At 37.0% G+C, this 12,910-nt stretch overlaps 3 protein-coding genes across 3 annotated transcripts; 2 read left to right on the forward strand and 1 right to left on the reverse strand.

Annotated features, from left to right (window-relative positions):
• Window positions 1-254: 254 nt before the first annotated feature.
• Window positions 255-3,190, forward strand: LOC145911776 (ras-related GTP-binding protein C-like). Its single transcript, XM_082999215.1, has 9 exons — window positions 255-388; window positions 531-690; window positions 1,040-1,243; window positions 1,572-1,628; window positions 1,782-1,924; window positions 2,052-2,166; window positions 2,384-2,526; window positions 2,664-2,803; window positions 2,883-3,190. The coding sequence occupies exons 1-9, from the start codon at window positions 381-383 to the stop codon at window positions 3,023-3,025; spliced, it is 1,113 nt and encodes a 370-aa protein (XP_082855341.1). The 5' UTR covers window positions 255-380; the 3' UTR covers window positions 3,026-3,190.
• A 16-nt stretch (window positions 3,191-3,206) lies between these two features.
• Window positions 3,207-7,560, reverse strand: LOC145911767 (uncharacterized). Its single transcript, XM_082999199.1, has 11 exons — window positions 7,486-7,560; window positions 6,970-7,105; window positions 6,681-6,778; window positions 5,980-6,219; window positions 5,791-5,879; window positions 4,954-5,510; window positions 4,508-4,687; window positions 4,035-4,236; window positions 3,827-3,877; window positions 3,566-3,683; window positions 3,207-3,344 (listed from the first exon to the last, which is right to left on the reverse strand). The coding sequence occupies exons 1-11, from the start codon at window positions 7,558-7,560 to the stop codon at window positions 3,216-3,218; spliced, it is 1,875 nt and encodes a 624-aa protein (XP_082855325.1). The 3' UTR covers window positions 3,207-3,215.
• A 265-nt stretch (window positions 7,561-7,825) lies between these two features.
• Window positions 7,826-12,673, forward strand: LOC145911779 (sodium/bile acid cotransporter 7-like). The gene is made up of 9 exons (XM_082999217.1): window positions 7,826-7,912; window positions 8,620-8,813; window positions 9,255-9,361; window positions 9,440-9,555; window positions 9,848-9,998; window positions 10,177-10,260; window positions 10,854-11,019; window positions 11,304-11,432; window positions 11,711-12,673. The coding sequence occupies exons 2-9, from the start codon at window positions 8,654-8,656 to the stop codon at window positions 11,884-11,886; spliced, it is 1,089 nt and encodes a 362-aa protein (XP_082855343.1). The 5' UTR covers window positions 7,826-7,912; window positions 8,620-8,653; the 3' UTR covers window positions 11,887-12,673.
• Window positions 12,674-12,910: the final 237 nt, after the last annotated feature.

The following is a 12,910-nucleotide window of genomic DNA, read 5'->3' on the forward strand; positions in this document are numbered from 1 at the left end:
AAATTTTTTATAGTCTGGTAAACCTGACAAATACCGATTCCTGTGCGGTAGCGCTACCAAGCGGAATTTGTTTGTTGTTGAATTTATTCGGAAGGTGGCAGCACAGAACACATGTTGGCAATTTGTCACATGACCCAAATTGCTGAATTTAGTTTTGCTTATACTTGCGTTTTGTTTGTTTTTAAGCTTTGCAAACGAAACGCTATGTTGATTTGCTGGGATAAGTTGTTGATATTTATATTTTTGCATTATGTTGTTGTTTCGTTGCCGTGTAGGGTGGAGTAATTTTTATTTTATGGGATAAATACTAATTTAAAAATAGAAAACTGTTTAAGTCGTTGAGGTAACAACGTTTTCCATACTCGTGTATTTTATTTGCCATGACAAGGTAAGTTAACATATATTAAATTTACTTGAATTAGTCATAGTAGGCTACTTTATTTCTTTGGTAATGCTGTTGAATATATTTCAATGGCTGTTAGTATGTTGAAACCTAAAACCTACCATAACAGTACTTTCTGGTGTTTTAGCATGGATCCCCATGAAGGATTCATGCCAGGCTCGTATTCGAAACCCTTTGCATATCCCGGATTGGAAGATGAGGGGGTGGTGGCAGTTTCAGTTGGAGATGTAAAACCTCGTATTTTGATCATGGGACTAAGAAGAAGTGGAAAGTCGTCGATACAAAAGGTCCTGCGTGCCATTGATGTTATAAATTTTAAAATGCATGAGGATATTAGAATGTGTGTGAATAAAAAAAACTTTTTTGAAATTGAAAATTTTTTTTTAATTGTTCACACAGAATGCCTGCATTAAAAAAAACCTCCCATTTTTCTTGTAACTAACTCGAACAAAACATTACATTGTGAATTTTTGAGGTAACTCAGGCAAAACACATGTCATACAAATTGCATGACATCACAAGTTTTGTTGTAATTGTATGACCCATATAGTTTAAACCTTTAAACAATTTGTGACACTATTTTGAATGTTTCACTATTATTAACCTGCTTTAAATTCTTAATCGTTTGTCTTTCAGGTTGTGTTTCACAAAATGTCACCAAATGAGACATTGTTTTTGGAAAGCACAGCCAAAATCAGCAAAGATGACGTTTCAAACAACTCTTTTATTAACTTTCAAATATGGGACATTCCAGGGCAAATTGATTTGTTCGAACCTACGTTTGATCTTGGAATGATCCTTAGTGGAACGGGTGCACTGATATTTGTAATTGATGCGCAGGTTGGTAATTATCATTTTAATTTATGCTCTGTATTGATGGAACAATATTTTTAACCCATTGAGAATGGAGGTAACCTAGCAGAAAATAGTACCAACTAAAGTAAACCCTTAACAGGAAAGAATGGTATCACTATTGTATTGTTGCGTCATGCATCACTTTTGAGTCCGCTCTTAGTATTGCATCAAATACCAATAATATTAGTTTGTATTTTATAATAAACAGGGTTGAAACATTTTTGTTTGCTAATTCTTGGGTGTGTGTTTTGCTACAGCCCTTGCAAAACATTTGGAATTTTTTATAATATTTAAAAAGCAATGTTTTGCACAGGATGATTACATGGAAGCACTCACTTCACTTCATCGGATTGTATCAAAAGCTTACACGGTATGCAGTTTAAACATGCTTGTAGAAGATTACACATTTCTACTTCTTCTATGATTTTGTTTGATGCAAGTGACATACCGCATTTGGGAGTTATCTTTTTAAAATGCCATATTTCTAAATCCTAAAATAAAGTAAACTATTGTATTGCACCAGGTGAATCCCCACATGCGGTTTGAGATTTTTATCCACAAAGTCGACGGATTATCAGATGACCATAAGATTGAAACACAGAGGGATATTTCCCAACGAGCAAATGAAGAATTACATGAGTCTGGACTGAATGACATACATTTAAGGTACAGCATTCTTTTAACATAGTTTTGTTATTGGCTTGGTGTCAAGAAAAATTTGAATCACCAAACTTTAAATGCAGTAAATGATGGAAACACTGTTGCAATGACAACTTTGTTGTTGTTTTTAAAGTTTTTATTTGACGTCCATCTACGATCATTCAATCTTCGAAGCGTTTAGCAAAGTGGTCCAGAAACTGATTCCTCAACTCTCAACACTAGAGAATCTCCTCAGTATATTTGTACAGGTATAAATAGTTTATTTTTTTTATTGGTCACCTGACTGTTGTCTAAACACTTGTGTCAAGTTTGAATGTGTTTATTTCCCTTTGCATGACTTTGCAGAAAAATCATTGCATTGCTCTGCTATGTTTGTACATGAAGGAAATTAAGGCAAAAATAATATTCAAAAACAAGAACGCACAAATAAAATGGTGTGTGGTGTCAGCAAATGTTTATTGACAGAACTCTGGGGTAGAAAAGACTTTCCTGTTTGATGTAACGAGCAAAATATACGTTGCCACCGACGGCTCACCTGTGGATATGCAATCTTATGAATTGTGCTGCGAAATGATTGATGTCATGATCGATATGACCTGTATTTACGGGTATGGTGTTCTGTTATAACTAAAAATATTTAAATGGCGGTTATATTTATGTTGGAAAAGTATTTGTTTACGATATTAGGTAAATGCAAATTGGGATGCATTTTATGGGTGCTGATTTATTTATTATATTTGTGTAGAGAGGAGTCTGAAAGCAGTACGGGGCAGGATTCAACTTGCATAATCCGTCTCAACAACTCCAGTATTCTCTACCTTCGTGAAATTACAAAGTTCCTGGTACTAGTTTGCATTTTACGAGATGAGGCCTTTATGAAACGAGGTAAATTTAGTAAAAGCATGGAATCTAATATACATGTAGTAGGAAAAAAAAACACGTCTAAATTTCAAAAATCTTATAGGTATTATCAACTACAACATTCTTTGCCTGCAAAATGCCATACACAGTGTATTCGATGTGAAGAAATCTGCCAAGCTCAATGGGCAACTGCCCTTGGAAGGACCAAGCAATCTAAAGCAACTGGCAAACTCTGCGCATGCCTGAGACCAAAACCAACTCTTCCCCGAAATGCACTTCCAAGCAGTTGTTCCCAGATACCCAAAAAACTAACATTGCTCAAATCGAACCAATTTACTTTTCTCAAATAGTAAACCAAAACATGAACGAGGTAGTAACAACATTAAAAGCAACAAAAATTCTGCAATTTGATTGCGCATGTGAGCATCCGGATGGCTCAAAGCTTTGGTGACTTGGTGGGACTCTCGAATAACATTTCTCCAGTCCGCTTGAATGAAAACTTCTGCTTGCGACGACTTTCATGCAATGGAGATGGCACATTTGCTGAAGATTGACTTGGCTGCATCTACATAGAAATGTTATAGTCAGTGTAAACATTTAAAAAATATATGCAAAACAACTCTGATCTAGATTAGTCATGGCAGACAACTTGTAATGACAATTATGATGCGGTTTAACCTCATAGTGTTTATTAGTTTGCATGTCAGTTATTCTGCCCAAAATTAGTCACCACTTTCATTTATTGGCAATTAACCTTGTATCAGTTTAAACAAGAAGTTTGCTCACTTTAGAGTGACCAGACCGCTTTAAAATTGCGACGCGTGACAAATGATCTTTGCCACGTGGCTCCTCATCGTTTTTTGAGTTTTGCATTGACGTCTCATCACTGTTTGAAGCTTTATTCCTGTTCAGGAATGAATAAAAATTTAACTACTGTACTTTGTGGAGTTATATTTTGCATTAAAACTGTTCAAATTAACTTGGTGACCAGAAAGTTGTACATGTGACAAACCTGCCTTTAAAATAGGGCACAAAAAGTTGGTTTACCTTCGCTCGCCTTCAGTGAAGGATTTGCTTGCCATATGCATTGGTGAAATGCTAAAAACAATATAAATTCAAATTACCAAAAAACAAACAACACATTTAACTTTCTTTTCACCACGATTATTCCGTAGCAATTTTTTTAAGCCTTATGGACCTATGCAACAAACTTTTACAGAGAAATGTAAATCATTCACAAACAGTTTTTATATACCATTTTACGGGCTGAAAGCCATCTCCAGATGCAGCTCCTTCGTATGCTGGGTCCACAGGACGCAAAGCTGAAAATTTAGAACCACTAAGCAGAAAAGTCCGACTTGGCGCAGAACTTGGTCTCCCGAAATGACTTTGCTCTTCTGCGCTCAATTGCATCATGGTGATTTTTGCTCCTCCAGCATTGATTGTCGTTTTCATGCCTGGAAAATTGGAATATTCAAGGCAGTAACATCAAACATATTTTTCTCAACGCAGAAGTGATACCATGCTTTCGCATAGCAAGGCAGGATCGCCCCACTGCGCAGGCCCTTTATATCTGGTGATCACAGCTCTATTCTGATCACAAGGTTCACAGGCTGTGAACCTTATTTTTCTCAAATTACTGTTTATTATTTGACAGAAAACATGACTTAAATGTTTACTGAATACTTCAGGAAAATGTGAAACCTCGCTGAAGTCATTTTAATTTACCTGTCGATGGACTGGCTTGGTAATAAGACTGTCTGTCAGAGTTTGAACGAGTGAGGTTGATGTTGTTGACCATATTGAGGGTGGTCTCGGATGTGATACTGAATTGACTGCTGCTGTCCATACAGTCATAAGGGATTTCCGAGGTTGGAGTAGACAAATCCAAGCCAAGATCACTCACATCTTAAAACATAAAAATAACTCAACTATTTCTTACACAATATGGACATTGAGCATAAATTGGGTTTAGATAAAAGACCAATCACCTGATGAAGCGAGAGGTACACGCATAAGCTAGTGTGCATTTTTGAATACGATAGTCAGTCTTTTTTAAAAGAGTGCCAAATCAAGAGAATTAAGTTCGTAGACATATAAAGACTGATACGACACATTTAATAATTTTTGTTAAATTAGGCAAGTCGTTAAAAATTCATTTCTTCAAAACGTACTGTCTAGCTCATACAGGCTTCCTATTGTGTTCTCATCAATGTTTACATTTTCATCAAACTGGAGTCTTCGGCTAAATGTGGATTTGCTATTGCCCGATGGCGATAAGGGAGATGGGGCAGGTAAAGGAAAGCCATCCACAGTATACTCATAACAGGGAAAATTCTCTGTGGGCGTTGTTACACTTTCCTCTATTTTCACAAGACTGTTCGGCCTTTCTAAACCAACAGCCTCACAAGAAACCGTGGGCGTGTCGAGCGTAAGTTCATTCAGTTTGCTCGAAGGTGTATGCATTGAGGATTGAAAGGCTTGCTTTATGAGGTCTTCGCTATAGGGTTCGGATGAGTTGAGAATTGAGGACAAGACAGAAGTTTCCTGTTGTGAGTCACCACTGTTTGAATGTAAAGAGGATGTTTTTCTTCCTCTTATTGTTTTGATTTCTGTTTCAAGCTGTTCAGTATACTGGTCATTTTTTTCCAACGCTTTCTGCAGTTGCGTAACTTGCTTCTCAGCGGCATCCAGTCTCGACTGAAGTGTGGCCACCGTCAATCTACCAAACCTAAAATGAATACAATAATTTTAAGTCGAGATAAAACTGGCAGGTGGTCCTTAAAACCCAATGTAACACAAGTGCTTCTGGGCATTTTGAGCAATAAATGACAAGTGTTTCTAAATGTCCTGCCCCATGGCAATGTAACATTACTTTTCAAAAGCTTAGTGGTAAACTTAACATCTTCAGGGTAGTGTTGGAAAATTGCATGGTGAATTCAAAACAGTTAAATACATAAAAACAACACATGTTGCTTCCCAAAAGAAAACTCTTTCTTCGGAAAACTTACTTCATTGGGGATCTTGTAGAAATCTCTTCGCGTATTCGTTTATTTTCTATCTTCAAATCTTGATTTTCTTTTTTCATAACTTCATTTACCTAAAAACAATCGGACATTAAAAAGTTTTTCTCAACAAATCTAACCCATTGCAAATTATTTTACTTTTAAACCAATACCTTCAAACATTTAAGCACATACCCTTTTCATATCAGACAAGTCCTTTTTGGTCTTGCCAAATGTCTTTGTGGCATCCTGAAGCTTTTTAGTCAAGCTTAACATGGATTCAACTGATTTATGGCTACCACAACCATGGCAAGGTTTTCCGCTGGTTCCAGAACTTTCACCAGTTACTTTGGGAAATGATTCAATTTGTTCTTTTAACTTTTCGTTTTCCTTCTTCTGGCGGTCAATTATATTTTCCAGCTCAAAAATTTCATCCTGCATACAAAAATTAAGCATTGTGCAGTGTAGCAAAAAGTCGCAAAAGTGTATTAGTATTATATCAGCATGTCTACTTTGGTTACACACCAAAACGTACTTGTAAACTTCCTGTAAAAATATTGGACACCATTTACACTAAGATTCTGACAAAAAATTAGCCAGTTGGCAGTGCACACAACCACTATCATCTTTTTAAGGAATACAAATGATAACAGATATAAATAACATCAAGCCTTGTGTAGTAACACCAAACCTGTGATGTTACAATGCCAAATCTTTGTAACTCTCTAATGAGGTCCACCATGCTATTTTACTGAAAATGGCATATTTTTGGCTTTCTAAAAAGTCAGTTTATATCCATTGTGGACCGGCCATTGCATGAAATATTACTGCATTGTGGACTGGTTAATTTATTACAATAAATATTTATCAGTAGCATATCATCATCTGGTCAATACCTCGTATTCCTTCCGTATCAATTCATGCCTTGCCCGTCTCAACTCCCGAGAAGTTACCCTGTTTGTGGAAATATCTTGACTCTGTGAAAGGTTCCCTCCTGACAAAAAAGATTGATTTTATTATTGGCGCGATTATCCTTGTGTTTTTTATCGGTGCCCATGTCATTTTATGTTTTTTGTTGCGTTTATTATCCATGAGTATAGTAACTTTTTATGCAAAATAATAAAAATGATTTGAGTTTTTTAATGGAATAGGAAAATCAGATAAACAAAAGATATTATAACTGACCTATGATGGGTCGAATAGGACTCTGTGTTGTAATTTCCACCCGGCATGTGGGACACTGGTTGTTTCTGTCCAGCCAAACATTCATACAGGAACTGCAAAACACATGGTGGTTGCTGCATGTCACCGGCTCCTTTACCTGTAAAATAAAATCTTACTGTAATAAATTGAGATTTTGCTGCAAATTTAAACAGCTGTGAGGTAATATAATATGGTGTTGATCAAAGTAAACAAGTATTTTGTACAATTTTTAGTTTATCCAAAAAAATGTTGTTTGAAGGTGGTAAATACAGTTTAATCTGAATTATCATTCATATATCAACAAATATGAATGTCTACTATTATTTTTGTGCAGAGATCGAGCAAATTTAAGACGATTTTGCGCATAATCCGAAACAAAGAATAGTAGCACAACATCGAGTTAAACCCCCACAACATCACCGAAAAACAAAAAAAATAACAGTAAAGCGCTGTAACGAAGTAAGTATAAGAAAATCATCAAAAAGTTCCAAACATTACCTTGCCCAGGCATATTTGGCATGACATAGGCAGAGTGAAAGACACAGAAGATCGCATCTCTTTCCCGCCAGACATCTTGAAACTGGCGTATTGTGGGATGGAAGCGTCACAATTACTATTCACGCATCAATAGTTCCACGCGAAAGAAAAAAATGTTGTAAAATGTTTGTAACCAAATATTTTATTTCATGTTTCTGCAGATGATAGAATGTTCTATTTCATCAAAAAAAAACATCCATATTTTTTATTGCCATAAAATAAACATGAAATTTTTGCAATCGCTGTAACTGTTTGAAAACTTGTTTGTTTACATTCGGAGCGTTACGTCACAAACTGGTGGTAGAAACCGGTGTACGACTGTGACGTGTATCAGCTGGTGTCGTGCTTGCTTGGATACAACGAAGACCCGACAACAAATGTGTTTGTGGTAAGTCCAAGTTAGTAAATATATTCTTGTGTTGTATTTTTTTACATTGAAGCTTGCATAAACGTGGTCTATACAAAGTTGCTATGGGTGATAGGGAAAATTGTACCAAATTTCTAGTTTTCAATTGAATCACGGTTGTGGTAGGCTATTTCGTATGGGAAACATACATTAAACTGAAGAAATAGTTTAAGATGTTTAAACTTAATTTTTGCTTGTAGTTGGAAAATAATACCTGCAACGACTTTGTATTATCTGGAGTTTAGCTAACTTATTAGTCACAAAATAAATTTATAATAGTATTTTAATTTTCTGATCACCAGAGAAGCCCATGCTATTAATTTTCACTTATGCTTGTCAGCTTTTGTCATTAATTACATTGAAACTGTGGCCAACTTTAGCAAATCAGACATAGGAACTCTGGGATGCAGGTGACAAGCACTTCCATACTCATACATTTTTCTTTATCTTGTTGAGTTCCTGTTAAATTCATACAGTGAAAATGCACCCAAGAGTACAGAGATAGGGAAAATAGTTGAGTAGATCATATGAAGTTACTATGCTTGTGCATTCAGAGAATCTAGTTCATCTTATTCGTAACTAGTAGTGTTTTTTTGTTCTATTTGAGTGTCTGGACCTTTTAAATATGAGATTTTCAAACGTCTAATTTACCAACTGGTTACTTTTTATTTTTTATTATTTCTTTGAAGGTCAAATTAGGCCATTTATGGGAATGATTGCTAGATGATTTGGACGAAAACGAAAACATACAAAAGAGACATGGCTGCAAGTGCTGGATTGCTATCTTCCATCAGGGAGAAGATTTTGAAGAATTGGTTTGTGATTGGAATCGTAACCGTGATTCTTCTCGCCAAATCAAACCCTGGGTTTGGAGCTAAAGGAGGTAAAAGAAAATTTGAACCTACATAAGTTTGCATCCAATTCTGAAATATGTTCATACTATTTGTTTTTTAAGGTTTTTTTTTTGTGTATTGAAACCAAATAATTAAATTATCTGCCAAAAAGTACAAAGTCATAGTGTTACAAATGATAATACTTTTCAATTCAATTTGACACTAAATTCATGATCCTTTAATACTGGTTTATCCGGGGTTATGCCATAATCCTAGCAAGGCAGGTCACATGATCAGGTGGTCTCCACCTCTGAAGTGAATGCTTGATTAATGATATCCTGACGCAGTCTGTGGGGATGGCTTCCTTTCTTAATCCATTTGTTCCCTTTTCCTGAAGTTGCGCAACTTCACATGAATGTGCGAAATTCAATTCACTGGACTACTCCATCCTTGGTATTAAATTTCTTATATTTAAATGTTCATTTTTGCAGGACCGCTTATGCCGGAAATCACTGTGAAGTACATTGCCGTTTCTGTTATTTTCTTCAACAGCGGCCTCTCATTAAAGACAGAAGAACTAAAAAAGGCCCTAATGATGGTATGTTTCCCATTCTATCGAAAAAAAATACTGATGACTTTGGAAAATAATTAATTGGACAAATGTCTGTGTTTTTAGGTCCAACTCCACGTTTTTATTCAATCCTTCACACTCCTTTTTACCCCCTGCTTCATGTGGGCTCTTCTCCACTTCGTTCTTTCAAAAACTGCCATCAACGTCTTCCTGTTGCAAGGGTATGACAAGGCTCAATTGAATTGTACTGCTGTTTTATGTTAGCTGTTCATACCTGACCAAACAGTCAACGCAGTATACTTTATTTAAACAAACAAGATACATCGTCAAGGCCTTCACAGTAACAGCTATTACGACCTTATGTGGCGCGTGTGTATTAAAAAAAGTACTGAATTCACTGTTCATTAGGTATAGTCGTATGAGTCATATGACACTGAACTGTACTTTCTTGCTCTTGGCACTGTTTATTAGGTAAATTCTATTTCCTTCAAAACGACCCTCTTTTACTTTCAGACTGCAGGTTGTAAGTTGCATGCCTCCGCCCGTCTCTTCGGCCGTGATCTTCACGAAAGCTGTTGGGGGTAACGATGCAGCAGCAATATTCAACTCCGCATTTGGAAGTTTTCTCGGTATCGTCGTGTCGCCGATCCTAGTCTTCCTATTTGTAAGAATTACGCTAAATTCGAATGAAACTGGTTCCATAATGGATGTTGTTCTTGTTGTCAAATCAGTAGCGTTTCAGACGAATTTGTTTTCGTGATTTGCAAAACGATATCTTTTTTTGTCACGTTTTTGTCACGTTTTTGTCACTTAAACGCGTAACTTTGAACATTTTTTTGTAGATGGGTTCATCATCAACAGTTCCTTTCATCGACATTTTCTCCAGCTTATTCGTGACTGTCGTCGTTCCAATTCTCTGCGGCCAGGTAAGACCAGCACTTACTTCATTCTACATGTAAAAAAGCACCAAGCCCATCTGGGGCAACTTACTATTTCTGCAGCTGAAACCTCCACGACATATCTTTTTATATAACACACACCAAACAAAACAGCAGAAACGTTTCATAAAGTTATACAGGTGACAAAAATAGCTATTGTAGTTAGTAGTGCGCTGTTTAAATTAGACTTTTGTACCAATACGGTGCAGGGCGTTCCCCGTCGTAGTCAAACACCGGGCGTTTCACTACGAATACCTTTCGGGTCACGTTTGACCGAAAATACAAGGATCAATAACGTAAGACAGTCACCCATTCAAACAGTTCCCTCATATAACATTATCGTTGGAACCCAGCCGTTACGATGGAATTCCCTTAGTTTTAAAGCAAACAATAGTGCTAGTGGGCCCCCATTTACTATTCATGCCCCCTCCCCCTCGACGAACAGGGGCCCTGCACCCCCTCTTTTGAAGTCTAGGTTCAAATCGACGCATTGATTTTTGTTCAGTTTATCACTAAAAACGCATATTTAGGTAAATGAAGTGAAAAAAAAAACAAAATTTTCTAACAAAACCACGTTGCAGATCACACGTCAGTTCATCAAGTCTTGGTTGGAACGCATCCAGCCACCATTCGGTACGATCGGCAGCTTCATCTTGCTCCTCATCATCTACACAACCTTCTGCGACACCTTCTCCAACTCAGATCTGGCCATTGACAAATTCAGCTTGATCGGAGTCGCCTTAACCGGTAAGATCAAACGTTCGATCAGTGATGAGAAAAAGCAACGTACCCCGATTGGAAACCCTTTGATTGTTCTTGAAACAAATTGCAAATGTCTTCGTTCTACCGGCTAAATAAACTAATTTAGAACAAACTTGCATCTTTCCTTATTTGTAAACTTTAGAAACTCACAATTATTGTATCTATAATAAGGTGGCGGTCATATAAATGTAGGGCTTGCGTGGTTATAGTTATTTTATGTGACAACTTCATGTGCCTCAAAGTCTGCTTTCACTAACCTCTTTCCACAGTGTTCTGCGTGCAAGCCACCCTCATCTCCACAGTTTTCCTCGTCACAACTCGACTGAAATGGCTCGGATTCCAACCACGTGACACGGTTGCCGCCATGTTCTGTTCAACGCACAAGTCTCTCACTCTCGGTAAGATAAAATTCCGTCGTAAACTCTTCTTGTTCACACCGATTTTGTTTGAAAAGCCTCTGTTTATTAACTGTCCATACAAAATAACAACCCTTCCAGATAGCATTTTTTCGTGTTTTTTGTTGCGTTTTGCTTGACGCATGATATACACAGGCAGTCTTGTCGTTATGTCATTAATAACCATTGTTTGATTAATCCCCTTTCGTCAGCTGGAATCGAACCCACAACCCTTTGAGTTTCTAACTTTGTGGTAAAAATTCCATTCGTTTTCCCCACAGGTATACCGATGATCAAGGTTATTTACCAGGGTTCCGAATACCTTTCCCTGCTCACAATCCCTCTGCTCATCTACCACCCGACTCAGATGCTGTTGGGAGGTTTTCTCGTGCAAACTGTCCGCGGCTGGATGCACAGGGCGCAAAAAACTACAGAACTTCCTCCGCCCCTCACGTAAGCCGTAGACATAGCGATGCGCTCATCGTCGACGCTAAGCATACGGAAAGGTGGGTCCCCCTTCCGACCCCAGGTTTTTGTTTTTACGACCTTTTTCGTCGTTCTGGTGCCTTTTGTCTATTTAGAGCGTAGTTTTAATTGTAATTGTTACGAAGCCGCCGCAGAGAAGCATTATGAAAACTGGTCATTGTGAAACCAATATGTTTATCAAGAGATGTTTTATCCATAGGCCATGTGTGGCTGCGTTATTTTGCTGAAGCGTTTTAAAGAAGCTCTATACAGTATATTTATGTAGCCAAAAATTTATTGTATTGCGACAAATTCGTTGTTACGCTTATATGTTCGTAAAGTGCTTTATCTCAGTCCATTTTGTGGTTTTTGGCGTGCGTATAGCGCGGTATTCAACCCATTTTATCTACATTCTTAAAATTATGAAGTTATCTCAAAAGGGTACAGTATTATTGTTTCAAAAAAGAACCTGTCAAAATAGGTGCCCTATCTAAAACGTAAAACACAAAATCCAATTATCAGATTTGTTGTTGTACCTTAATTGGCTGCATCATATTCAAATCAACAAGAATCTTGTTTTTTAATTCTTTTTTCAACTTTTACTCGTAGCAAGCCTATATTTTGCGCTGTGATGATGCAGTACCTGTTGTTCGTGTTTGGTCTCTCGTGCTTTTTGTACCCGGACGTTTCGTTATTATCAGTTTTACATGTTATTCTACCAGTAGTAATGCACATTTCCGTGTCTCCCACCAATATTTATGCTCAAAATATAATTACTACTCAGCTTCTTAAAAACGCATGCTGGTGTCGCACCACTCGTATGCAGGGAAAAGTAGTAAAAAGTGCACATTTTGGAAGTATTTATAAAAATTTAAGAAAATCACTTTTATTAAAGTATTGACAACTTCCACGTACTCCATGAAGTAGGTCAGGACTTTTACAGGGTATGTACAACGCATCGGACCCCCTTCTTTAAAAAACCTTTACCCTTCTATAGAGTGTACATTGTGTACAGA

The sequence above is a fragment of the Ascidia mentula genome, chromosome 8 (assembly GCF_947561715.1).
Source record: "Ascidia mentula chromosome 8, kaAscMent1.1, whole genome shotgun sequence".
Taxonomy (NCBI): Eukaryota; Metazoa; Chordata; class Ascidiacea; order Phlebobranchia; family Ascidiidae; genus Ascidia; species Ascidia mentula.